The 26,712-nt window shown below is 44.9% G+C and overlaps 1 protein-coding gene across 5 annotated transcripts in view; it reads left to right on the top strand.

The window, feature by feature from the left end:
- The window catches only part of PARVB (parvin beta), a 54,118-nt gene that overhangs the window by 2,327 nt on the left and 25,079 nt on the right, over positions 1-26,712 (top strand). Inside the window, exons 1-3 of one of the 5 annotated variants that reach the window (XM_038154367.1) lie at positions 14,533-14,645; positions 22,078-22,167; positions 24,021-24,091. In XM_038154367.1, coding sequence (XP_038010295.1) covers position 14,645; positions 22,078-22,167; positions 24,021-24,091 — 162 coding nt within the window. In that variant the 5' untranslated portion in view covers positions 14,533-14,644. Of the gene's footprint in view, positions 1-14,532; positions 14,646-14,795; positions 14,821-19,554; positions 19,705-20,095; positions 20,301-22,077; positions 22,168-24,020; positions 24,092-26,712 lie in introns of those variants that run through there. The other 4 variants (XM_038154368.1, XM_038154365.1, XM_038154366.1 and 1 more) reach the window with 4 other exon arrangements.

Below are 26,712 nucleotides of genomic sequence, written 5' to 3'. Positions count from 1 at the left end.
GTAAGAGTGATGAGCTGGGGGGTCTGCACCAGGGGGAGAGAGGCTGGAACATGGCTTGTGGAAGGACCTGGGCAGCCCCAGGAGCAAATTTCAGGGCTAGAAACTATTTTTTTTTTTTTTTAATGTGAGTGTGGAGCAGAAGTAAACTGAACAGTTATCTGAGTGGCATTCCTTGAATGAGCTGGTAGAAGCAGATGTGGTCAGTGTTTCCCCATGTGCTCTGCCCTTGGGAATTCCTGGTCTGCCTCCAGGTTTCTGCTGGGTTTGCCTGAGGGGACCAGCAGAGGTCAGAACGATCTTCCCAGAGTAAATCCCCTCCTCTCCATGGCAAATGAGAATGCTGAGGCTGCCACAGCCTAAAATCATCCTTTCCTCCTCTGCCTCCATCAGCTCCAAAAGCTCCAGCCTGAGGGCTCTTTATACCTTCTGCTTGCTTTCACTGCCTGTCTGTGTATTGCAGCTGTCACTGTCCCAGCTGTGCTCATACAGTGACCTTTAATGGGGTCTGTGTGAGAGCTAAAATCCACTTATATCAATCCTTTTTATTTTTGTGCACAACTTCTGAGCCACACAGCTCAAAGCTACTTGTAATGATACTGAAAAAGTTCTCATTTGTAGTTTTCATTTCTTTAGTCACAGGTCGTAAATAACCATACTGTGTGGCTGCTAACAATGAGCATCTAAATTAATTTTTTTTTTTTGGCTAATTACTTCATAACTTATTGCAATGCATTTTTGGGGAGAGTTTTTAGGCCGCCTTGACTTGAGAGAAAGAGCAGCTCGTGGGGAAGCCGTTTTTACCCTGGTTTCCTATGGAAGGCTGCTGAGTGATCTCAATGTCTGTTTGGCTCCTCCCTTCCTCTTCCTTCCCAGGAATATTTTTAACCCCTAGTTTGGGTAAAGATATCCCAGGGAGAAAAGTCTTGCTGATTATTAATGCCTGCAGGCTATGTTAAAATGGGTCACCAGTGAGTATAGGAGCACTTCAGAGGAGCTCTACAGCAGGAAAACCAGCAGATGAACTCAACCATACTAAGATAGTACTGGAGAGTCCACAGGGGAGGGACTTGGCCAGAGAAAGGACGGGAAAGGCCTTGGGATAACATGAAGGGAGATATGTGTTCCTAATCTTACAGTCAGTCATGATGCACATCCTTAGAAAAGTGGGATGTGTCAGTTCCAGTGCTCTGCGACTGCTTTGGTTTTTACTTCTCTCCCTGTTGCCCATTTAGGACACATGGAAATCTGCAAATGTCTAAGTTTGCCTGATATTTACTGTTCCACGGCTCCATCTTGGTGTATCTGAGATTTACACCAGGTATTAGGAAGAAATTTTTCACCATGAGGGTGGTGAGGCCCTGGCACAGGCTGCCCAGAGAAGCTGCGGCTGCCCCATCTCTGGCAGTGTCCAAGGCCAGTTTGGATGGGGCTCTGAGCAACCTGGGATAGTGGAAGGTGTCCCTGCCCATGGCAGGGGCATGGAATGAGATGGGCTTTAAGGTCCCTTGCAACCCAGACCATTCCCTGATTCTGTGATTCTGGTCTTTCAAAATGTGCCACCTGTTCAAGAGCTCCAAAATCTGCTTTAAATACTTCAGAAAACTGTTGAGGTGCTGGCAGACCCCATAGAGGATATGGTTTTTAAACCAGATTATTCCTTAGCTTATTTTCAGATTTTGTAAAAGATACTGTTTCAGGTAGTACTACATTTCAACTTTATCTGCAAAAGGAAATTGAAAAAATCTTCCCCTTCCTGTTTGTCGGTGTGATCCTGCTGTACTGAAATAAAGGAGGGTTTTTTGCTGCAAGCTTCACTCCCAGCCTCATTGCAAAGCTTGATTTTCTTTTCCTCATGACACGCTGTATGGAAGATCTGGGCAGCAGGTGTTTGGCTAAATGAGCTTTCTGTTATTGTGTCTGTGTGTATGTATAGCCAATATGGGGGAGTCAGTGAGAGAAATAAAACAGAATCAATTGCTTAGTGCTGTGTCCTAGTGACATGATGGAGGGTGGGCACAGGGGTGAGGCAACTGCTCTGGAAAAGTGCCATTCATTTGTGCCTGATGAAATCAGTAGGAGAGGATAGCACTGCAGAGGGCAGGATTATTGCAACAGGAGCTGAATGAGGGGAAAGTTTTGTGCATATCAAGGGAGGCCGAAGTGCTGTTCTTGGGATCCCTGTCTTTGTGTTATGGTGAGATGTCCTGATGGTGTCTCACCCCCTTCTTAATTTACTTTCTGCATTCACAGGATGTGGCAGTGAATTTTTAGGCAGATGGAGAGACAAAAACAAAAGTGGGGTGTAATTCTGTTGTCTTGCTTCACATGAGTATATTAGCTGCAGACTGAGAGGATGCTTGCCTGGAGAAGTGTGTCTGTGCATTGTGATGTACTACTGCTGCTGAAATACCCCACAGAAGATGAGATGAGTGCTGGTTAAGTAGAATTACTTGCTTTTTAAGAAAGGATCTGCAAATTCCTTTCTGTAGTAGTAGTAGTTATGCTGAAGCTACATACTGTTCCAGATATGTGTGTATATATAGAAAGTCTGTGCAAATACATGTTGATTCATATTTCAACCTCGATTTATTATACTTTCTACTACTGATTTAAACAAACCTAAATTTCCAGTTGGAACCTGTGTAGCCTAATTGCTGTTTCTCCTGTAGAGCTCAGCCTGACCAGGTCTGGTCGCAGTCTTGGTAGAGTGGTGCTGGTTTGGGTTCTGTGTTCTATTCTGTACTGGGAATATATTGTGGCAAAAACTGTACTGGGAATATATTTTGTGTCAATGTCTCAACTGAAATGAACTTTACATGCACAAGAATTGTGCTTTTAACAGTACCATAACCCCCACATTTTCCTCCTGTAGCTGCACTTGGGCTAGGATGGTTCACCCAGTGCAGATTTAGGCACAGTCTCCTGGTGAGACAAGTGAGTTTGGAATTACAGCTCCAAGTTTTCTTCCAGACAGGATGCAGCAAGACACACAAAATGGCTCCATAGCTCTTCAGTAGTGTGGAAGGAATGCCTTGCCTTCCTTTAAGGAAAACAGGCATTCAAAAGTAATTTTATTTCCAGAGTTGCAATCTTTAAAATAAGATTCATTGTAAAAATACTGTTAAACTTCATCGTAAAACCTTATCAGGGTGGTTATCAACATTTCCAGTTTTCCAGAACCAGAATTCCAATCCTTTTCTCCCTAAAGTCTACCCTTATTTCAGAGCAGTTGTTCAGTGATACCTGTTTTAATTTCTTCTAAAGGATTTAGTAATTATGACACTGGAGAAAGAGACTTTTAGAAGGGGGCATCTGGCTGTGTCCAAGGAGTGCGGAGGTGAGCCCTGTGAGACTGTGATGTACTGCTGAGCTGCACATGGACTTGATGGGAATGAGGGGAGTTGCAAAGTCACAACTCACAGAAAGTCTGTGTGAAGGAGGGACTCCTGATCTCACTGGTGAGTCTGTGCAGGGACATCAGGCTGTCTTCTGCAGTGCATTATCATAAATACATTATCTACTGATTGTGTGCTCATGTTTGTAAGAGTTGGGATATTTAGATCACTTCATTAATATCCATGCATCCTACTGATGTGCACATTGGCAACAGGGCAGTCCAGAGGAGAGAGTATAGTTATGCATGACAGTTCTAAATGCCTTTTTATGTACTTCAAGGACTGTTACAGGCTAGCGGATCTGAGAACAGATAGAGCTGGTGGAGTTTTCCTATGCACTGCTCTGAGTTTTGGATTGTCCTTTGATGTTAGGAGATTTGGGAGATTAGCTGGCAAGCTTTTTTCATTGTAAAAGCATGTCAGAACAACTTGCTCCTAAGGGATGCAGGCTTATGTGGTCTGAGGCAAACCCAGGGCAAGGCAGAGTCCGCTGGTTGCAGGAATTGGTGTTTCAGCAGCCACAGCTTTGCTGTTCAGGTGGAAGGAGCTTTGGTGTGTGTGCCTTGTGCACACAAGTTTCACAGTCACAGCTGAGGAGATTCAGGTTTGTAGCTGTGGAAGTCCAGCAGAGCTGCTGCTTTAGAGCTGCCCATGTGGGATTTAGAGGCCAAATTGCTGTCAGCTTTCAAATGCAGCCACTCAAGTGTACAAATCTCTCAGGCATCGCTAGAAATCTCAGGCTGCAAGATTCCTGAGGTTGTCTCTGTCAGGGTTCCTGGGATATGATGTCTCAAAGGGGAATGTGACCATGGAGAGACACTGGTGTGTATCACAAGGAGAAGGAGTTTTCTGCCTCACCTGTACCATCACTGGTTTGTGATCCTTGCCACTCCTGCAGTGCGGGAGGGACTGTGTGTGCCTTCTCAACCTCGGAGTCTTGTTCTTTTTTCAGCCCTCCAGCTCCTCTCAGCCCTTTCAGAAGACCTGGAGGTCAGCAAGGAAGAAGGAAAGGAAATTGACCATGTTTCTCAAAGGCTCCTCTTTGTGCTGACCTCTGATCATTAGAGCAATTGTAACTGCAGCATACCTCCAGGTTTGAACTAACAGGATCCAGGTATTTTGTTAGAGAAGCCAACTACCTGAAGGTCATGGAGATGACTCCAGAGAATGATCTGACCTGTGCCAGTGTCAGGATGAGGCTGATGGCACAGGCTCTGTTCTGCTCAGCTCTCACAATATCCACATGCCTTACTCTGCCCAGCCTTGAGCTCTTCTTCATGGTGACCTTGGTAATTGCTTATCCCCACCCTTGTACACACACTGCCTGCTCTGTGAGATGTGTTATGGATGTGCATTGTCACTGGTGAAGCTCAGCTTTTCTGCTCAGGGCACAGCCCAACCGAGTTGTTCACTCTCACTCACAAGTGATAGTGTGGACTGGCCCTTGCTTTGCCTGGTGGAGGCTTTGTGTCCGGAGGAGGACTAAAAGTGTCCAGAGGAGGCTACTAAGATGGTGCAGGGCCTTGAGGGGAAGCCACATGAGGAGCTGCTGAGGGCACTGGGTCTTTTCAAGTGGAGGAGACTGAGGGCAGACCTTTTGAGGGGCAGGCTCTGATCTCTGCTCTGTGTGACCAGGGACAGGACCCAGGGAACAGCTGGAGGTGTGTCAGGGAAGGGTTAGGTTGGAGTTTGGAAAATTTTCTTCCCCTAGAAGATGGTGGGACACTGAACAGGCTCCTCAGGGAATGGTCAGGGCTCCAAGTCTGCCAGAGCTCCAGAAGCATTTGGACAGTGCTCTGAGGCACAGGGTGGAATTGTTGGGGTGTCTGTGCAGGGCCAAAGTTAGACTTTGATGCTTTGTGCATCCCTTCCATCTCAGGGTATTCTGTGATTCCGTGGTGGCTGTAGCATACCTGTCTCTAGTTGGTGTCATAGGCTGCATCAGCATTTGTGCCCTGCTGAGGTGTCGGAACCCAGGATTCTCCTCTGGGTGTTCTGGATGGCCAGAGCCACTGGCAGGGGGCTCTGAGACCCTGGCATGCAGCCAAAGACACACGTGGGGTTTTGATCTTAGCCCATGGAGCAAATTACTAACTCTATGAAGAATTACAAGCCACACACACAAGTTTAGATAGCATAGTAGAGATAATCACAAAGTGAAAGGAAGGATTTTTGAGTGCTGTACAGGGGGGTTTTAAGCCTTGTACGCAGGGGTCCAAGTTTTGTACATGGGGGTCAGGAGATCTAAGATGGAGGGATTTGGATGTGCCCTGTCCTCTTTCTTTCTCCTTCCTAGCCTCCATGTCTTTGGTGATGTTGGCACTCACAGATTGGTCTGGAGTAGAAAGTCACTGTTCAATATAGATAGTAGGCATTGGAGAAAAGGTATAAACATGTAGTACGTAATATATGATATAAAAGATAGCACCAGCCCCCTGGGAGGGCAGTGTGCCTTTGTCTGACCTGCTGAACGGGCCACAGCAGTTCAGGAGAAGAATCTTGTAGATAACCAACAATAAACTACCTTGAGAACAGACAACAGAAGACTACTGAGTCTTTCTTCGAAGGCACGGGTTGGAAGAGGGACTTTTCAATCTTTCGGGGTCACCCCAATCCGGGGGTGAAACCCCACATCTGGCGTCCCTGGGTGGGCAGGAAACCCCACATCTGGCGTCCCTGGGTCGGCACGACTGAAGCAAAAAGATAAAACCACCAGACGACCTCCAACCCCAATCTGGGAAGAAGGCACACTCCGAAGCTCCAGAGAGAAGGACCAGGGAGGCCCAGACAAAATATTGTGACCTTCACCAAGACAAATTACCTCGAGAGCAGCCCGGAGAAGAAGAAAACCAGAAACGCGTGTCTGGAATTCCTCGCCTGGAAAACTGCTGGACAGGGACCACGACCATCTCCGGACCGACCTCGTGTTAATTCAGCTTTTGGTGAAAACAGTCAAAATTAAGAACATGAAGGAAGCATATTCCCAGGAACAACTCAGAGAGATTAATGGACATCTTTATCATTTAGCAACAGGGAAAGAAAACAAGGCCTTGAAACTTTTGGCTCCAGAGGGAGTAATGCTGGAGGCAATTTCGCGGAGTGCCGCGGGGCTACCTGTCATCAGCAGGCAGCAAAAATGACTCCCACCAGTCAGGGGGGAGGGATGCCTTCTTGCCATCCGCAAGAGAGGGAATCGTCTAGCCATCCGCAGACAGATTTCTTATGAAATTAGGAGGAACAGAACTCACTCTCACCAAAAAAGTGGGGGGGGGGAATCGTTATCACCTTCAAGACCTACAGGGTGCCCAGGCACACCTCTTCCAGTTGCGGGAAAGCGCGGCTTAAAGGACTGGGATTTTGCCTTCTTTGTGGCTTGTTCCCCAGAATTACAGCCCGCCACAGAGGCGACAGCAGGATGGGGGGCAGAGAGATTGCAGGACGGGAGAAGGAGCTGCTTTTCGGCGGCTGGCACAGAACCCATGCCGAGGTGGCACCGGTCAGCCGGCAGCCCGGGGGGCCCGCACAGGCGGCCGTGGGGGTTGCGGAGGCTGGCGGGGGGGCCACAGCGGCAGCGGCGGCAGCTGCAGCCACGGTGGCGGCGGCGGTGCGCGCATGCGCAGTGCCGGCGGCAGGAGAGGCAGCGGCGGGAAGCATGGACGCGGCGGTTGCGCGTTCCCAAGGTGCCGTGACGCGCTCCATGCTGAGAGCCCGCGCGGCCGCGGAGACGGCCACCTGGCAGGCACAGAGCGACCGCTCCCACACTGCAGCGGCGGCGCTGGCAGAGCAGCCCACTGAGACAGAGCACAAAACCGCAGCGGATGCTCGTCCAGGAGCGGCAGCGCCAGTGCACGCGCGCGTGTCGGTAGAGCGAAACCCTACCTGGTCGGGGAGGGGCAGCTCGCATGTTGCAGACGTGAAACGGGCACAAACAGGACAAGAATTGCATACTTGAGCTGTGGACGTTGGCACGGAGCCAGGGGAGGCAGATCCCAGAAGACAGCAGAGCAGGGCAGGCACAGGCAGAGACGGGGCAAGGTCAGGGCAGAGATGTCCTTCAAGGCAGCGCTCTGTCAGAGTTGCTAGGCAACCACAGCAGCCAGAACTCCAGGCAGGCTTTTGAGGAAAAACAAGTCTAGAAAGTTTTCCAAGGGCAGGATGAGAAACTTCTGAGAATTTTCACAGTGCTTTATCCAGTTTTTCAACAAGGTCAACTCCAAAAAAAATGCAGCAGATGTTATATGAGGCAATTAGTTCAGTTCTTCCACAGGCAGGTTCCACAGAAGTGATGGCAACAGCATTTGCCAGAGGACCATGATTCAGATGCAGAAGACATGGACAATGCCACAAGTACAGAGCTCCATGTTCCAGTCAAACAAAGTTTCCTATGAGTTGAACTTCTAAACGGGTCTTTTCATATCAGTCATTTCTTGGGATTTTATTGTTTTTCTACTGTGAAAAATGCTTCCTAGAGAAACAAAACATCATGTAAAGAGTCTGTGGGGTCATCAGCTGATTTCCCAATAGTTCAGAGTTCTAGGAATTGTTGGTATTGAGTTTGTAACCTTTGTTATTTTTAATTTTTATAAGTAATAATGATAAATAATGATAGTTGTTAATGTTATATGAATGCTTTAAAAAAATTGTCTTGTGATAAGAATTATTGTTAAAGTATTGTTGTAGTATTTACAGCTGGCTTTCATGTCTTTGTGTGATAATCTTTTATCTCTTTTGTGATCATCTGCAAGACACGTGTCTCTTCAGAATCCTGTCTTTTGATTTCTTAACTACTCACATGTTTTTTAGGTTTCTCTATCCAGATTGCCAGTCTCATAGTTTTCTTCAGTCATTATTACAGAGGTACTTCAGCAGAGAATTCAGTTGTAACATTAAGTTCTTAAGTTTTTGGGTTTCAGTATTGTATTAGGTAGTCAGTCTTTCATGCAGCTGCACTTCTTTCACTCTCAGTGTCCAGATCCAAGTTCACAATCCTGACTGTGACAAAGTTCACATCGCTAAAGAAGAGGTTTGTTGTATTTGAAAAATCCCTATCATGTTATCTCATGGTGTAAATGATTTCTAATCCTAAAGTTTCTTATTCATAACTGTTGTTTTTAAGAGTCTTATTTTAGAATGTGTTAAGTGATACTCACCAATTAGAGTTCGAGCTGTGGCCAAGCTTTAGCTCTACTTGGTAGAGTGATTGACAATCAACCCAGAAGTTTTCTGCATCAAAAAGTATTCAAGTCCTTTTGACTTAGCAATTTAACCATATATGACAGCTGAGCTGGTTTTCAAAGGGAGCTTAGAGAAACATAAATCCGAACATGATTTCTTCAATCTTCTGTTGTTTTAAGATTCATCAGCTGTTGCAAAATCTAAGATGACAGTCCAATATTGTAGTACTTGATAATTGTGTGATTTCACATGTGCTGTTGATTGTCTGTATTATTTAGTTGATTTCTAATTACTGTTGTATTGCATTTCTCTATGCAATTTTGCAAAACAGAACAGATCAAAGTTTCATTTTCACATCAAGACCTATTCTTCATCTCTGGGATTTTAAGAGGATCCTCCAGTCCCTGCGGGGATGTGGATTTGTTTGTGTTTTAACAGGTACAAAGTACAGGTGGATTTCAGTAAAGAATGTAAAACTGTATCGAGTGCAAGAAAATACTGAGCATTCGACAAGCAGAGAAGAAGACACACAGATGTGGACTGCACAGAAATTCCAACCATTGTGCTTCACCAGTCCACAGAAAATTACAGACTTTAGGTTTCTGCATGAGTGTGAGAATCAGTGAAATTGTAGAAACTTTGTTAAATAATAGTTTTTACATTTTGATAAGGCTTGTAATTCTTCTGCTCATTCAGCCATGCATTCTTCAGAGCGTGTAGCAGGCCATGAATAAGGCTGCCAAAGACGTGGTTTTAGTGCAAAGAGAAGGGGGAGATGTCGGAACCCAGGATTCTCCTCTGGGTGTCCTGGATGGCCAGAGCCACTGGCAGGGGGCTCTGAGACCCTGGCATGCAGCCAAAGACACACGTGGGGTTTTGATCTTAGCCCATGGAGCAAATTACTAACTCTATGAAGAATTACAAGCCACACACACAAGTTTAGATAGCATAGTAGAGATAATCACAAAGTGAAAGGAAGGATTTTTGAGTGCTGTACAGGGGGGTTTTAAGCCTTGTACGCAGGGGTCCAAGTTTTGTACATGGGGGTCAGGAGATCTAAGATGGAGGGATTTGGATGTGCCCTGTCCTCTTTCTTTCTCCTTCCTAGCCTCCATGTCTTTGGTGATGTTGGCACTCACAGATTGGTCTGGAGTAGAAAGTCACTGTTCAATATAGATAGTAGGCATTGGAGAAAAGGTATAAACATGTAGTACGTAATATATGATATAAAAGATAGCACCAGCCCCCTGGGAGGGCAGTGTGCCTTTGTCTGATCTGCTGAACGGGCCACAGCAGTTCAGGAGAAGAATCTTGTAGATAACCAACAATAAACTACCTTGAGAACAGACAACAGAAGACTACTGAGTCTTTCTTCGAAGGCACGGGTTGGAAGAGGGACTTTTCAATCTTTCGGGGTCATCCCAATCCGGGAGTAAAACCCCACACTGAGGGAGGTGTGAATTGTTGTGAGGAGGGTGGGAGAGAATGATGGGGGAGTATGACTAGCAGGACAGCTCTATTTATCTAGGGGTTCTGCCAGGCTGCCTTCAGGAGGAATTCCTGAACCTGGATTTTCGAGCTCTGCTCAGGACAGGCTGCTCAGTGGCTGTGGGCAGGGGGTCTAAACCAGCAGATGTGTGTAAGCAAACCCTGTTTGCCTTTGGGAGTGGGCACAGCACTTATGGGAAGGGGGAACAGAAATCTCTGTGTTGCACAGCTAATAGGCCAGTGGCCAAGTGATCTCTCCAGGGTGAATAATATTGTGCTCAGGTGTAGTTTCCCTAATTTGTACTCTTCTGATGGCCAAGTAGAAAGCTGCAACCTGAAATTTGTGACTTCTGTTGTGTATGTCTAGTTTGGCTGGAACAGGATGATGGAAAACACGTGGTGTCAGCCTTTTGTAATCTGAATCCGGTGAAGCCTTGCTCTGAAAACCAGATGTGGAGAGAACAGGCACACCTGGCAGCACATACTGGGAGCAGTGGGTCTCTATGCTCCGGGCCCTTAAATCACTGTCATTTCCTCCTGGAGGAACAATGGGGTTCCTAATTATAAATCCTGCACACTGACTTGTTTCCTTGCACTCTCTGCAGACCTGTCTCTCTCCAGAGGCCTTAGGCTGCGAGGGGAGGCCATGGGATGAGAATCTCATTTTGGCTTTTCTGGTGGTGAGAAAGCTGGGAATTCAGTTCTGCCTCTCAATGATTGTTTCTCCAGATCAAAAGAGTTTTCTTTATAATCCCTAGGACCTGTCTGGCAATCAGATACAGACTTTTATAAAAACTCTTTTCCATGTATGCTGCATGTTGGTTATAAAACAAGCAAACTGTTCTGGCTCCTGGAATCCCAGTTCCTCCTTTAGTATGTCTTTCATTGTGTGCTTGAATCATAATGAAGTCCACTGAAAAAATAAATAGTGTATTTTCCATTATAGCTGCCATATGGCCTTACTGCTAATTTTTAATTAGCTTTGGGAAGGTTGCATACACATTTTATTTGGAGCAAGGAAGGAGACTGAGAGCTGGATGAGGAGATGTCTGTATAGAGGCATGGTGTCGTGTCTCTTTTAGTGTCTTGAAATAGAAGAATGTGTAATCCTCAGAAAGTGTTGTTCCACTAGGCCTGTTTGGCAAATGCATGCATTTGTGCCATTAAACAGATGTAGACACTTCTGTAATTTTAAAATAGAATAGGGTTGTTTACTCTCTGGCTTGCCTAGTCCAGCAGATGGATCTGGAAGCTTTGCAAAACTGACAGGATTTTCTTCAAAAAATGATAGGAAAAAGTAACTGCTTGCACTTCCCACTTAACATTCTCCCACAGGAGCAGGGTTATGAAATTATACCTCAGGATTCCTGTTTGCCTTCTTCCTCATGTATGGCTCCCAGTATTGTTACAGTGAGTTGGTTCCTCTGGAAATTTAGGCATGGTAACTCTACAGAATTTGGTCTGTAGATCTTGATGCTCTACTTAGAATTCTGGAGTTAAGTTGCAAAAGATCATCAAGTCCAATTGTTCCCCCAGCACTGCCAAGTCCATCCCTAAATCATCCCCAAGTGCCACATATACAAATTTTGTAGGTACCTCCAGCAGTGATGACCCCCAACACTTCCTAGGGAGCCTGTTCCAGCACTTGACAGCCCTTTCAGTGAAGACATTTTTCCTCATATCCAACCTGAGCCTCCACTGGCACAACCTGAGGCTATTTCCTCTTTGCTTCATCATTTGTTCCCTGGGAGCAGAGCCTGATTCCCCCCCAGCTGCACCCTCCTGTCAGGGAGTTGTGCAGAGCCAGAAGGTCCCACCTGAGCCTCCTTTTCTCCAGGCTGACCCCCACCTCAGCTGCTCCTGGTGCTTGAGACCCTTCCTCAGCTCCTTTCCATTCTCTGGACATGCTCAGTGTCTTTTCTGCCATGAGGGCCCCAAAACTGATTCCGGGATTTGATCTGCTCCCTGTCCCTGCCTTCCAGCTCAGGGGCTGGGTACAAGGAGAGCAACCAGTCTGACTGTTTAAAGAGTGAGGCAGAGAAGACATTAGTACCTCTGCCTTTTCCTCAGCATTTTTCATTATGTGTCCCCACTGCATGCAGTAAAAGGTGGGGATTTTCCTTAGCACTCCTTTTGCTGCAGATGCATTTGTAGAAACATTTTTATTGTCCTTTACATCAGCTTTTATTGTCCTTTACCAGCTTAAGTTCTAGTTGGGCTTTGACTCCCTTAATTTCCCCCCTGCATAACCTCATGCCATCCTTGTAGTCCTCCTGAGTTGCCTGCCCTCCTTCCAAGGTGATAAACTCTTTTCCTGAAGAATGTCCAGCCTTTGTGGACCCATTTGCCCTCCTGAGCTGCCTCCCAAGAGACTCTATCCCCCTTTGAGACAGATGTGTCCCATCTGTCACCACCAGGCTTTGTGTCATGCAAACTGATCCATGATCAAAAAAATCCATAATTCAAGACCCTAACCAGACTTGGAGTCAGGTATTGATCTGCTGGCTCTTCCTGCTACCTCCCTCATCGTTCTCTGCAGCTGGAAGGATAGGTAATGGAATCAGGTAATTAAATAAGCTTGTGTAATGGAGCCATATCATTGGGAAATTGGATTTTAATTGTGTCCTAGACATCATCTTGCAAAATGGCCCTGCTGTGCCAGGAGCAAACCAGATGTGCTGCCTGTGAAGCAGATCTGATGCTGTCTACCACACAAACTGTGGCTGGGTTTTATTTTTGCATGTGGAAGCGAAGAAGCTGTTGTGCCTGACCTAACCTAATGCAGCAACAGTCCAGCTTCAACATGAACTTTTTAGGTCCTTCCAAGGAAGGTTTATCTGATTATGTTATCTTAGTTTCTGAATTCCACTCTTTTTCTGAGTTTGTTGAGGGTCCCTTTTCAGGGAAAGAGACAGATGGTAATGGGAAGATGAGAGGGACTGACCTTAGTGTCCAGTCTCTGCTGCATGGTTGAGGGAGAAAGTTATATATTTGTTTCCATCTGATAAAAGAAATTGTAACTTTTAGTGAGGGACTTTTCTTCCTGTGAATGGCATTAGGTATAGGTGCCATAATATCCAGAGTCGTGGTAGAAGGCATCTTTAGTGGAGTGCTTCATTTGCTGTTGATCCAGTGGTTGGTAAGAAGTTTCTCCAAGACTGCAAACACAATTTGAAATGGTCTGAGCTGGGGAATTTCACTCTTGTGCTGAATGCACAGGAGATGGGCACTGTTGTTTCAGGGGGTTGGGTGATTCAGCATGCTGCAGCGCAGCTGGCCAGGTGATTCTCTGTGGGGAATGTGAAAGATTCCATATCCATTGCAATCATGGACAGAATAGGAACAGATGCAAGAAGACGAGGGAGAAGATCCTCCAGGCTACACCTGCGTTGCATGAGCTCTTTGTCTCATGTTTTGGGATGTGTCCTGTTCGCTGGTTTGGGGCTGACCTGTAACTGAGCTTGAAAGTCTTTAAGATGTCCAGCACCACTGAAGCACCACCTTTTCTAGCTCACTAGGCCTGGTGTTACCAGTGCAAAGGCTTTGAAAGGGACCACAGAAAGCTCTAACTGCAAATCCTGTGAAACTTCGGTGTGCTAAGTAAATTAATAAAAACAACGACAGGTCTTTTTTTGATACTTTGTGAAATATGATGTTTTCTTGAGCTTTGGACTTGTTTTGATTTGATTCTTTGGCTGGCTCTTGTTTCATGATTGCATTTTGATATCCCTTGAGGGCTGTGCTTGGGAGACTGGACTGCAAAGTCAGTTGAAGGGTTCCACTCTTTCTACACAGTCTTCAGTAGCTCCATTAGGAAATGCTGGGGCTATTTCTGACTTAAATCCAGCAGAGTTAAATATCTAAATTCTTTTATGGCAGCCACTATCTCCACTGTACCTTCCCTTCATGGACTGGCTTTTGTCTGGTTGTGGGCTCTGAGTTCCAGGCTTTTACTGTGAGGTCTATAGTGCTTTTCACTGAAGTGCTTGTCTTGACAGGCTCCTCTGCTGCTCAAAGCAACAAGTAAAATAATTTCCCTCATAGGACATGTCTGGAAACCAGTGAGAAAACTTCCTTGTATTTTGTAGCTTTTACTTACACAGATCTTTCATCTCAGTTCTAATACACTGCTTTACTGCCCTGAGTGCAGAGAGGACACAGGAAAGGTAGAGCTGGACATGAGCAACCTTGGCATATGCTATGCTAAAAACTCTGTGTTGAGTGTTTAGGGTAAAGCTTCTAGTTTGGAGTATGGCCTGAACCTCCACTGGTCCTCTGGTATTTGCTAGCAAACTCTCAATGTGTGTGTTGCAAGTAGAGTTGCTGCATGTAGGTGTTTTTCAGAGTTTTCCTTGTCTTTCTGGCTGACATTTGGGCAACTGCAGCAATGAGGCATATGCACTTTTTGTGGAACCATTTATCTTGCCTTGTTCTTCCTGTAGAATCATGTTCCATGAGCAAAATAGTTGCTTTTTTGGAAGTGCAAGTCATATCTGTAGCCTCCTTTCCATTCCCCTGGAGTCTGGCTATCAAGCTCTGTCCTGTCAGCTGTGGAAGACGGAGCCTTGAGGATCAGTGCCTTTAGAAGTGAGTCTGTTACTCTGTACTTCTCTTGGCACATCCAGAAGAACAAACAGCGTAAAATGTTCTCATATTTGCATAGTAGATTACTTGTGGTGGTGGTGGTGGTGACCTTTTCATTCCTCTGTGCAAAGGATATGGGGAGAGCAGGAAGCTGAGGCAGATGAAACTGGCTTGGCAGGTAACTAAGGGGGGTTCATTTACTTACCTACCTACAAATGAAGTGCCAAACCATGTGAAGGAGGTGGAAGAAAGTTGGTGGAGGAATGGAAAGCTGGTCACTTGTAAAATGTGCTAGCCTGAGCTGCAGTAATGACTTTTTTTGAAGCCAAGTGTTCTGCTTGATAAAGTTTTCAGGGTTAGATGTGGATGTGGGATCCAGAGGTAGAGCCTTGTAAGAGGCTGTAAACTGAAGTGCCATTTTCTCCCAGATTTCTTGAGATTTCTTCTTGCAAAAGACAAGGGTTGGATGAATGGGTTGCATGTCTCTATTCCAGAGTAGTGCTGTTAGCTCTGCTTCTGACAGCTTCTGCTGTCTCTCCCTTGGTGGTTTGCTTTCACTGGAACCATTAAATGTGGACACCTAAGCAGTGAGTTGATTCTGGTTTTTGAAGTTGCTTTTGGCTAAAGGAGCCTTGTTGGCGGTTGGTATCTTGTGGAAATCAGCCTGCTTCATTTGGGATATTTGACTGAGTTCTTAGACATGAGGGTGCTGTTCCTTCAGCTGCTTGTGGCATCAGCTTTGGTTGTAGGAGTATACCAAAGCCTGAGAGAGTGCTAAGTTTTTCATGGAAAATGGATGGCAGTAAATTGAAAATGCCTTGATGGTTTTCTGCTGGGAGTGGACACAAGACCATCTCTTTCAGTCCTTTTCTTTTCTTACCAGGCTGTCTTTCCCTCTGCCCTCATATGTCAGATTTGGCTCCATATCCCCCCTTCTGCTGGAAGTTGTTCTGGTGCTCATGCAGTGTCCTTGGGAGAACATAACCCTCCACCATTGTTTTGTGGGGAGAAATGACCCTTTCTGTGTCAGGAGGGAAGTATACCTGGGAGAGGCTGAAAGAGGACATTTTCCTCTTTTTCAAGGAGAACTTGGGTGCAGGGGGAGGAGTGTAGCTTTCCCTGGCTGCTTTTAGGGTTCTCCTTAGCTTTAATTCTTGCCTGGCTTTTTCCAGTCAAAAAACTTTGGGACTGAAGCAATCTATTCAGGACAAAGCAAGTGCATGTCCTGGAGTGTAGAAGCTATCTGCTCTGCATGTTTGAGGGTATCTGTCTATTATCTTTTTAAGTGTAACTTTACAAATACTTTAAAACACCATTATTGTCCACACTGATATTTCTGCTATCTGGGGGTGGAGTGGGTTTTTTTGTTTGTTTGATTGTTTTTGGTTGGTTTTGGTTATTTTTTTTTTGTTTGGTTGATCTTTTTGATTGGCTCTTTTAGTTAATTTTGCCCAGCATTAATGTTTGTGTGTCTACACAGTGAAAATTAACTTTATATTTTTTCCTCTTTCTTATCTGGCTAGTTTTCAGACACACAGTTTTCCCACTGTGTGACATAATGTGGCTTCTGGAACCAGTAATATCTGCAAAAGGAAGGGGTGAGTGGCAGGTGGGGCTCAAGATGAAGTCTGAGTGCCTCTTTGCCATAAAGGATCCCTGCCTGATGAAGACAGCAACATAACACCACCAAAAAATGGAAATCCTCTTTCCACAGACACCCCCCAGACAGCTCCCTAGAAAGAAAGGAACCTCCATATTTGTGAAAATACAAAAGCGATATTTCACCCTCGCAAACAAAACAAAGCCCAAATTTCTTATAAATGTTCCCAGCTGGCACAAGCATTAAATATGCTGTTACCATGCTAGATACGTGTTTTACCTTTGGCAAAAATAAAGGGGACATCTTTCTTTTGGCAGTCACAGAACAGACCTGTGTAAATTTTAACACATTCGTTTAAGCAAGTGTGGCCTGATCTTTGCAACTAGACCAAAAGCATAATTACAGCCCTTTCCTAAAAGTTGCCTTTGGCTTTGCTTTTCCCTTTTCTTTTACACCTTTCAATTTCTTTATGAACCAGAGTCTGGCCATTGCGAGTGCCTTGCCTGCTGTGGCATTTAAATAATCTGCTTTTTTACCGCAGTTGTGCTTTGAATGCAGTCCATTGATACAGTGCATTTATGTGGATTTGGTCAAGTCTTTGCCTTTGATCTGCCTGGGATTATTAATTCTCTGTTATAGTTAATGGCCACTTTGTCTTTCTCCTGCAGCCTCTATGAAAAGATCTCAGGGCCTTTTGTAAATGTGCAGTGATCAGTAGTCTGAGCTGTGTGTGGTTTGTCTCTACAAAAGAGTGCAGTGTAGCAGCATGTTTGGGCCTGGTTCTGAAACCTTTCAGTTTATCAGTTTTTCATAGAAAATGTGAGATTTGGCAAAACTGCCTGTTGTTAAATAGGCCTAGAAAGCTTGCAGGTTTCAAGACAACTTTTTGTAGGAGTTTTAGCTGTCAGGTGGAAATGTAGTTGTGGGCTGTGTGTTAGTCCTGGCTGCCTGTGTTAGTCTGTGATAGGCAGAGAAGCAAGTTAAGGGGTTGGCACTGCAGAGTGTTCAGGAACTTGTTGCCTTCTGGTCTGACTTCCCCCATGGAAAGCAGGAGCTCCAGCTGATACCTGATCTGTTATGCAAGGGTTTCCTGCTTAACTAGGGGGATTTGCCCTGTATCCCTGTTCTCCTCTGAGATGTGAGTTAATGAGGGTCGTGTTGCTGCTCTGAAAGGGCCAAGAATGGTCCTGAATATGAGTTTTCTATTTTGCATGTGATGATCTGGACTATGAGGATATGAATGCAGGCAGGTGAGTTGCTGTCTGAAGAAGTGCAGCTGGTCACAGTTTTGCCTCTGGTGAGAAGGAGGAAACTTGGGAAGCAGTAAGAACTTGGGGGCAGGAAGGGAGCTTTCTGTGCAGTTTGAGTTACCTGGGCATTTCAAGTTTGCTGTCTGTGTGCTGCTCCCACCAGAGAGGAGGACAAAGTTACCTGGGCAGATCATCTGCAAGGACCATCATCATCCAAGAACCTCAAAGCAGCCTGATAGCTTCCAAAGTTAAGATTGAATCATGAGATGGAAGTGCATCATGTGAAAGTTGTGGTCAGGCAGCACTACTGAGCCAGCTGGGCAGTGGCTGAATGCAAAGGGAAGCACAGGAACTCTGAGATCAGTGTCACAGCAGCTGCTGCTTTCTGCAGGGTAGGATTCAGCCTTGCAGTCAGAAATAACCAGAGCTAAAATTAAGTAGCATTTTCCATCTGTTTTGTAAGATGCAGAGGCTTATGCTCAGATTTTTAATAACAAGGCTGTGAATGGCAAAGACTAAAGTGACCTGTGCTGTTGCTGATACCTTTTAAAATTACACTAAAATTAAGAGTGAAGGTAGAAAGTTGTTGATATCAGTTGATTCTTTCTTTTAAAAAGGAGAAAGCTGGGGCATCTTTTTATAGTGCTTCTGCTAACTTTAAAGGCCATCTCCTGGCTTTTGAGAAATCCTTGACAGCTGTGGTGGCACTTCCAGCTTTCTGTAGCGAATTGTTTGTGCTGTGTGCAGCTTGCCTGTAATCCCATGTCTGAGACAACCTGCCTATCTTACAGATCTAGTGCTCTGTTCTGTGTGTGTGTGTGATCTGATCATTCCATTAATTTGTTTGAAAGGCCAGCACATGTTCCAACGTAAGTTAATAATGTTGACTGCTGACACTGACAGGAGATTGTCAAAATATTGCAGGGCTGCCAGGAACCCTTGCTGCTTTCCTGGGGACCAGTAGAGCAGTGGCCTTTTCATGTCAATTTAAATTTCTAGTTTAGGGGAAAACATAGGGTTTTTGCTGAAAGCCAGCCTGGACTAAGCTGTGCTTCTTCAGCCTGTTCTCAATGTCCTACCCCTTTGTGCTGCACATTTGCTGTGACTGGTCTCTGAAATGGAATGATCAGGTTTTAGAGAAAGATGTTTTACACTAGCATTGAGTAGGGAGCAAAAGACCTGTGCCATCACCACAGGGGAAGCTGTTCCCTGTGGGGAAGGGAAGGGGAAAAGAAGGAGCCCTGTGCCTGGGCAGGCAAGGAGCCGTAATACCTCCTGTAGGACCTATCATGACCATAACTTGTTGTGCAAGCACACCTCTGCTCTCCAGTCAATGCCTCTTACATGGACAGCTCTGGTATAAACCTCACAGCAAAGTCACTGCTGCTGGTTCTTGCCAATCTTTTAATACCCATAATCTTCTACAGTACCTTAGGGTTTGTGAAAGCATGGGCTGAAAGCTGTTCTTTGTTGTAAATTTCATTAAAATACCTTTTGGGTTCTCAGAAATGTACCTGTTGCTCCATCCTGATTATTAATTACCTCAGCTTGCTTACTTGTGGGTTCTCATTTCTTTCCAGTTTTGTGGCTCTGTTTCCCTTCCTGCTTCTGTTTCCTTGCTCAGCAGTGATAAGTGAATACTGGGGGCAGTGAGCAGGGAAAAAGTCCTCAGCATTGTTCTAGCACAGCATGAAAGGCTTCTGGAGTGCTGCAGGTGTGGAGAGTGCCCTGGAAAATTCTTGTTCCTGAGTGCTCGAGCCTGTCTGCATGCTGCCTCTGGGAGCCTTTGTGTCCCTTGGGGCAAGCTGTGGAAACCCAGATGTGCCTTCACCAGAAGGTACAGGTGACTTGCTTAGGAAGCTCCATGCACAGCAAACACCATCCTTAGGTGCCTGCCCTTAGGCAGCTGGGGTGGGCCAAGGCAGGTGCTGGGCTCTCTTGGGACAGGGAGGGATTCCTGGCTGGGACCACAGCCGAGTACTGTGTCCTCCCTCCTGGCCCCTGTCCCCGGCAGCTGGGAGCTGATCTTAGTGCCTGCTCCTGTGTCACCGTGCCCAAATTAGGGGGATTTGGCAGTCTGGACGTGGCAGTGCCGTATCCAGTTGCTGCCACTCCGTCAGCATTCAGACACCCCATGGGCTCTGTCTGTGACCTGTCCTTGCTGCTGGGGCTGGGATGGCCGGACTGCTGTGCAGGAGGCGCAAAAAAGGAGGTAGGAAACACTTCCTCTGTGGCAGGAATCTCTTCATGAGGACCTGGTATGCCGGGCTCTCCCTGGGAAGCAGCTTTGGGAAGCTTTCTGCTGGCAGAGCCTTGCTTTGCTGGCAGAGGTGAGAGAGGATGTTTTGGTCCCATGGGATCTGGCACAGCTGCACATGGTCTGAAGACAAGTATGAAGGTTTTGTGTGGTTCTTACATCATGAGCAATGGGGGCTTAATACACAAATTTGTATTAATGTTTTCTTCCATTTTAGTAAATTGCTTAGAAACTAGGTATTTTTGTTAGAAAAGTAGAGATAATTTTTATATTAAAATAAAAGAGTAAGTGCATCACCTTACTTGAACTTTTGGGAATAAATCTAGTTTAGCTGCATTTAGAAGTATTCTGGATTGAAATGTATGCATCATTTTTTTTTCATATACATACACTGTGCCATGCATTCACTGCCCAGAGGAACTTAGCAGCTCTTCTCTGCATTTGCAGAGCACTGGGAACAGTGATGCCCTGAACTCACTGAACACTTGGCATTCCCAGAAATGATGGCACTGCTGTGATAATGAAGAGTGCTACATCTAGAAATAAGGCTGGTAATTCCTAAATAAGTCTGACGCAATTAAAGTTTGAACATTTATAGTCTTAGCAGGGTTTTAAAAATCAAACTTCAGTTTTCACATGAATTGTCTTGTGCCTTCTGGCGGCATCACAATGTAGGAGTTGTTGGGGTGAGAAGTTCCAGTTGGGAATAATGCAAACAGGGCTGGGTAAGGCATGTTGTTAGAGCTGGTTTGATCTATTGTATGAGGCCTTCTTGCTCCCTGACTTTTTTGTTTGTGGACTTTTTCAAGAAAATGAGAAGGAATGCTGAAAAGGGTAGCTTTAGAATTTCTGTACCAGCATCTTTATTCAGGAGGAGAAATCTTGGCCTGAGGACATTGTGTTCTATATGCAGTGGGGAACCATGGAGCCTAAAACCATCAGGTCTCAAAATACAAGACTGGGGTTTGTTGCACTCCATAATGAGGATTTTAGTTGTGATCAGTACCATGCTCTGAAACAGAATTAAGTAACCTCTTGAGACTGCAATTAAGAAATGTGAGAACTTGTTTTAAGCATCTGTTTCAATTTTCTGTGAGGAAGGAGTGGGGGTTGCAGTGTATTCTTCTTCCCCGTCCTCCTCTGTGGCAGTAGGATCTCTGTCTTTTCCACTTCTGTGGGGCAGGAAAACAGCAAGTCCTGATGCAGCGTTTTGTAACCTTCACAGACTGCATGCTAATGTCAAGCCTGTGGAATATTTTTCCAGTGGAAAAGGTGAATAATGGCTGCTCTTGAAGGGGAGAGCTTGCAGGGATACTGTGACCATTATTTAACTGTTACTCCTTTCCTAGCAAAGGTTTGCCTAGCAAACCTTATTTATTTCAAACTCCTTGCTTTTCCCTTAAAAGAGTGTGGGACCCCTCCCAAAGGAGACTGCACTATCACAAATGCTGCCACTAGTCATTTTAGTTCATGCTTACACAGAACTGTCACTGAAAGTACCGGGCAGTTGTGATTTCACGCCTTGTAATCAATGTCATCTGAGTTTAAGGGGAGATGTGCCTTGGAGAGTGTGAAAGTGTTACAGCAATGCTGGTGCTTTTCTTACTGACAAGTTCTGGGAAAATACTGAAGAACTATTTAGTGTTTATCCTCAAGTTTAGTTCCTTCCTAATGGCAGTATGCAGGGAAGTATTTTAACATCCATTTTATTTATGAAGTATGCTTTACTGAGCTTCCCAATGAGAGTTGTAAGTTTAGGGCAGCTTGAAGTAAAAAAAATTCAATTTGTGTTCACCAGATCACGGCACATCTATTTTATCAAGTGGCAACACTGGAATTAAATAAATTTTCATCTTTATTTGGTGGGTCTGCCTGGGATTCTCTGAAGATTTAACAAGGCCAGTAGCAAGTTGCATGTTCTACAGCTGGAAAGGGTGGTGATGAGCTGTCTTGCTGTAAAAAAAGGGGTTTGTTTTTACAGTTGGATGTCTGCTCTAGGCTGGGCCCGTCCTGCAGGCAAAGCTCACACCCCTTCCTTCTGGAGAAACAAGCACTCCGAGCTTGTTCTTACTACAGAATTGGTTTTCTTGCTAAAAGTTTCCAGACACTTCTGTGGTAGCTCTGCTTAATAGGAAGCTATAAACAGATGTTACTAGGATTTTATTTTCCACTATGGCTGCAGTTCTTCATGCCATAAACTGCGGTCCTGTTCTGAAATGGATCTACCAGATGTTGTCTGTTGTTATGAACGCTGTCCCCAACCCCTACGTATACAACAACTCTGCATTTATTATACTCTGGCTGTTTTTTTTTTTTTCTTCTATCTAGTGAGTGACCTCCAAGAAGAAGGTAAAAATGCCATCAATGCACCAATGAACCCAAGCACAGTGGACATCCATCCAGAAGACACACTATTAGGTAAAGTTCCGTGCTGCAGGAATAGTTTGTGAAGGGGGCCACTGTGGCCCCCATGTCATTGCTTCAGTGCTGAATGTAGATTGTCCAGTTGGAGCTGAGAGGATTGGAAGTGACAATTGAAAAAGGCTGCATGTTACTTGTAGACTAGAAATTAAAAAGGCTAAATGGAGTTTGAAGAGCAGTGCCAAGCAAGGTAGTTTATGGACTCTCTCCTATGTCCATCCCCATTCCCTCACTCTGAGTCCCTACAAGAGAAACAGCATAATTTAATAGCAAAAAGTGTTAAAACATGTTGAAATAAACCACTTTTGTCTTTCCTGGCCACATATCTCTTAATCTACGCAATTAGTTGAAACAAGCTAATTATGAAAGAGTAAATCAAACATCAGGATAAATAATGAAATAGTAAGTTAAACTGAGAAAGTGTTATCCATTCAGATTTTCTGATTAGGAGAGTACTAGGAAATGCAAAGTACTTTTTTCTAAGATGTGGGTGAAGTGTTGGTTGCTCTGTGTTGATATGTCTGGACCAGGAGTGTCTCCAGTGATTTCTTCTGGATACCACTAAAGCTGGGTATGTCTTTAGAAGATGCAGGACTGCTGCTGAAGGCCTGTCCTGCAAAGACATGATCACCACGAGTTTTGTGGTAAATCATGTTCTGTTATGTGTCAAGTCCTGTTCAGGGTTAGTGTTTTGGGTGTGTAGTCGGTGTCACTTCCTTATGATGGACTGCCTGACTCACCCGAGGCAGTAATGAGGAAGTAAAGGAACGGGGTGGGAAAAAAGGCAGCAAAAGAATTCATGTTTTATTCATTGGTTTGTGAAAATTTTTCAAGTGTATTTAGGTAGCATAGTCTTATTTTTTTGATAAAAATGAAAAGCCCTGGAAAATACTGACCCCAAAATGTGTGGGTGAAGTCTAAGGTAACCAGTCAGATACTGGTTACTAAAAACTGTGTAGTCAGTCTTGTGACCAGGATGTGTCGTGCTTCCCATCTGACAGCAGCGAGGTCTGGCTCTGCGGTGGGAAGTCACTGTAGGCTAGTCACTGCCAGGTTTTAGGGGTTCACTGAGCAGTGTGACAATGGCCTGACCAATGGTGATACCAAAACTTTGTTGTCCTGATAGGAAGAAAGAAATAATTGAAAAATCAATAGGAAAATAAATTTTATATGGCCTGCCTTCTGGCCATTAGAGAGCACTTATCACATATCTCATCAGCAGAAGAAATAGAAGACTTTACACCTGTGAAATCTATTTTATGTTCTTCCCCCATGCACCAGCACAGCTGATACGAAGCGGGGTAATAAGATTAATCAAAGGTTGAGGAGTTCCTGCACTCAGGAGCACATGTGTGACCAAGTTTTGGGGAACCAGAGGGTGGAGGCACAAACTCTCAGCCCAAATCTCAGCGACTGCACTGAGTGTAGTTCATTAAGCTCACTCTGTTCTTCCAGGTGCTGCAATCTGGGACAGGTGTTTTCAATTAGAAGTTAAATTCAAACTGAGGAGAAGGAGAAAAGTAGTTCACTGTGATTTTTGGTGTGTTACTATGAATGTGCCCCACATGAAGACAGGGATTTTCCTGAAGCATTCTGCATAGGGCAGGGCTAGAGCAGGGGAAGGTCAGGGGAGACAACCTGGTTTAGGGAAGTGGGGCTGTGCTGTCTTTCTGTGTATCACTAAAACTGCCTCACACTGGGGTCATTGGACATCCCCTGGCTGAGAGGATGAGTAGGCACTGCCATTTCTCGGTCAGCTGATGAGCTCCTTAATGGTATGGAGTTGTTTCAGTTTCAGCAGTGCACATTTGAAGTGAATCTCACTAAGGTTTCCCCTCTTATTTGAACAGAGGAGAATGAGGAACGCACTATGATCAATCCTAACTCAAAAGAAGACCCCAAGTTCAAGGAGCTGATCAAGGTAGGAAATCAATCTTTGGTCCTTCTTCAAACCTTTAACTATTGAGCTGGAGTAATTTGCAAGCTGGTCACCCAAGAACACAGTTGAGGAATGGCAACTTGTCACTGGAATGTAGCTGTGGAAACTGAGAGCAAGGTCAACAACAAGGTAAGGCTAAAAGTAACAGTGAGAGGGACAAGGAAAGGATGAATGTCAGGGTGCCCATGGAGTTACGGAGTTAAGCTCCACTGTCCATTTCTATCCTTGTGATGATGACAGCAAGGATCAGTGCTTGGCTTTAGTCTGTCTGCAGTCCCTACACATAAAATGTAGGTACCTTCTGTTTCTGAAAGCTGGGAAGGAGCTTTGCAAAGCATTAGTGAGGTTTTGGGAGAAGAAAGAGTAGGACTGAAATGTTAGGAGACAAGGAAGGGACCTCTTGTGTCCTGGTAAAGTTGGAACTGAGGTTCTTCTTGCCCTACATTCTGCCCTCAGTTTACCTGTGTGCTGGGTGAGGGACAGGTGGTTTTGAGTCTGTCTCATTGCTAGACATAACTGCCCTAGGTGTTGATATGGTGTGCTCCGATGTGCTGTTGTTACATGAGACTTCCTGACTCAGCAGTGCCCATAATTCCTCCCTGGCATGACAGAGGGCTTGCTCTTGAAGGACTCATGTTTAGGAGAGCCTTTTCTATGCAGAAAGTTGTTGGGGTTAACATAGTGCAAGCTTGAGCATGAAGAGAAGGGATGGCGACCCTGAACAAGTGGGATCTCTTTCAAAAAAGTATTGTACTGGTGTTACACCTCCCACTACACTTTCAGTTCATTTCTTTAAAATAATTCTAAAAATAATTTTGTTGGAAATGACAATCCAGCTATATCTGTGTGGCTATGAAAGCTTTGGATAGTGTATATCATTTCCTGAGAGGGGGCTGAGCTTGGGGATATTCCCTGTTGAAAACCTGATGCACCCTGGCTGCACATACCCTGGCTGCTTCCCCAAAGTCAACTGCTTCAGCAAATGCCTCAGCAAACTGCTCATCTGGTACATCTTTAAAACAAGCCCAGTCATCTGTTATTACCACCGCAATAATATGTTTAGCATCACAAAACCACATCAGAACTGTGCTCAAATTTCTGTTATTCTAATTCACCAGGAGTATATTGTGGCTTTAAATTAAGTGACTGCACATTCTTTCTTTGTTAGTACCTAAATCCATTAATTCTCTCAAAGGTGCAGTAGTCTTGCATCACTCTCTCAGAATGCAATGTGGTTTCTCTGCTAGTGGAGCAGTGAAATTATCACCTGAACAAGGGTCATTGCAGTGGAGGAACCAGATATACTCTGTGATTCAGGAGACTTGATATGGAGGCTGCAGTTGCTTTTAAATTCTGAATTTTCCTGCTGAGTTTAATACAAGTTTGAGTCTTCCCTAGATGCTGTAGTCCAGCAAGGTTGTTGTTTTGTTTTTTTTTCAGATTAAAAATCTGAAAACCTCCAGGAGGAATAAAAACCAGGGCCAGAACAATGCTTGAGGATAATGTTTGAGTGCATTGCAGAATCAGGTTCAGGATCACTAGGCCAGTTCACACTTGCACTGGCCTGTTCAGTGCAAGTGTGAGAGAGTGCAAGGAGAGAGGTTCCAATGGAATGGGATCAGCTGGTCCAGGGAGCAGCATGGAACTGGAGATTGTTTCCTTGGGATCATCCCTGAAGGAGAGATGTGTTCTGTAGAGTGCCCGTGTAATTTGGGTAATTGCATACCTCTCTGCAGTTAGAGTTTTTACAGAGTTTCAGCAGTGTTGGTGTCAGTCTGTAAGCCAAAGGAACGTTTGAATTATGCTGGCAAAACTTGCTTTATACTAGAGTTTGGATAATGCAAAAAAAAAAGAGTAATTTATTCCATGTTTTCTGTTCTTTGGTGGTTAATGGCATTTTCCAGAGCCTCAGTGCTGGATGAGAATTACTGTGCTTTAGAAACCCAGCCAGCAGAAAAGTGTCTGCCCCTGCAGAGCCTGAAAGGAAAGCTCTCCATGGACTAGTGAGGAGTGGGAACTTGAATAGATGGAGGTTTTTATAGTTCCAAGTGGTTCCTTCTCTCTCTTTCCCCTCAGACAGGAATGTGCCAATAGCAGCAGCAGATCCTGGTGCCTTTTCAAAGCTGTCAGTGGGATTCAATTTCATTGAGGGCAGCCCAGGTCTCTTTCAGCGCCAGAGTTAGACGTGCCAACAGCTTGCCATTACTGATGCTGAGTGTTTCTGTCCTGCCAGTTCAATGCAGTGGGGTAAATGGATCTCAGCGCAAAGAAGCAGCAGAGATATCTGCTGCTGATGCTGCTTTAGTACCTCTTTGTCTCCACCAAATGTTGGTTTAGTTTCTGCTAACCTCGTGCCATAGGAATTATATGCATTGTGGATTGGGCATTTGGAAGTGATTTTGACAGTCTATGTAACTCTAGAGGGACAGACTATACAGCATTGTGGTAATACAGAGACCAGCAGATGAAAAACACAACAAAAAGCCTCATTCCTCTCTTTCAGTAAACCAAATATACAGAGAATCTCCTTGTTGAAGACTGCTTAGTCAGGGATGTGAAAATACCTGCTTTAAGTCTTCTTGAACATATGAAAACCATTATCC

This window comes from Motacilla alba, chromosome 1A, assembly GCF_015832195.1.
Source record: "Motacilla alba alba isolate MOTALB_02 chromosome 1A, Motacilla_alba_V1.0_pri, whole genome shotgun sequence".
Classification (NCBI taxonomy): domain Eukaryota; kingdom Metazoa; phylum Chordata; class Aves; order Passeriformes; family Motacillidae; genus Motacilla; species Motacilla alba.
The sequence above is the reverse complement of the archived record's forward strand: the minus strand, read 5'-3'. Positions and strand labels throughout refer to the sequence as shown.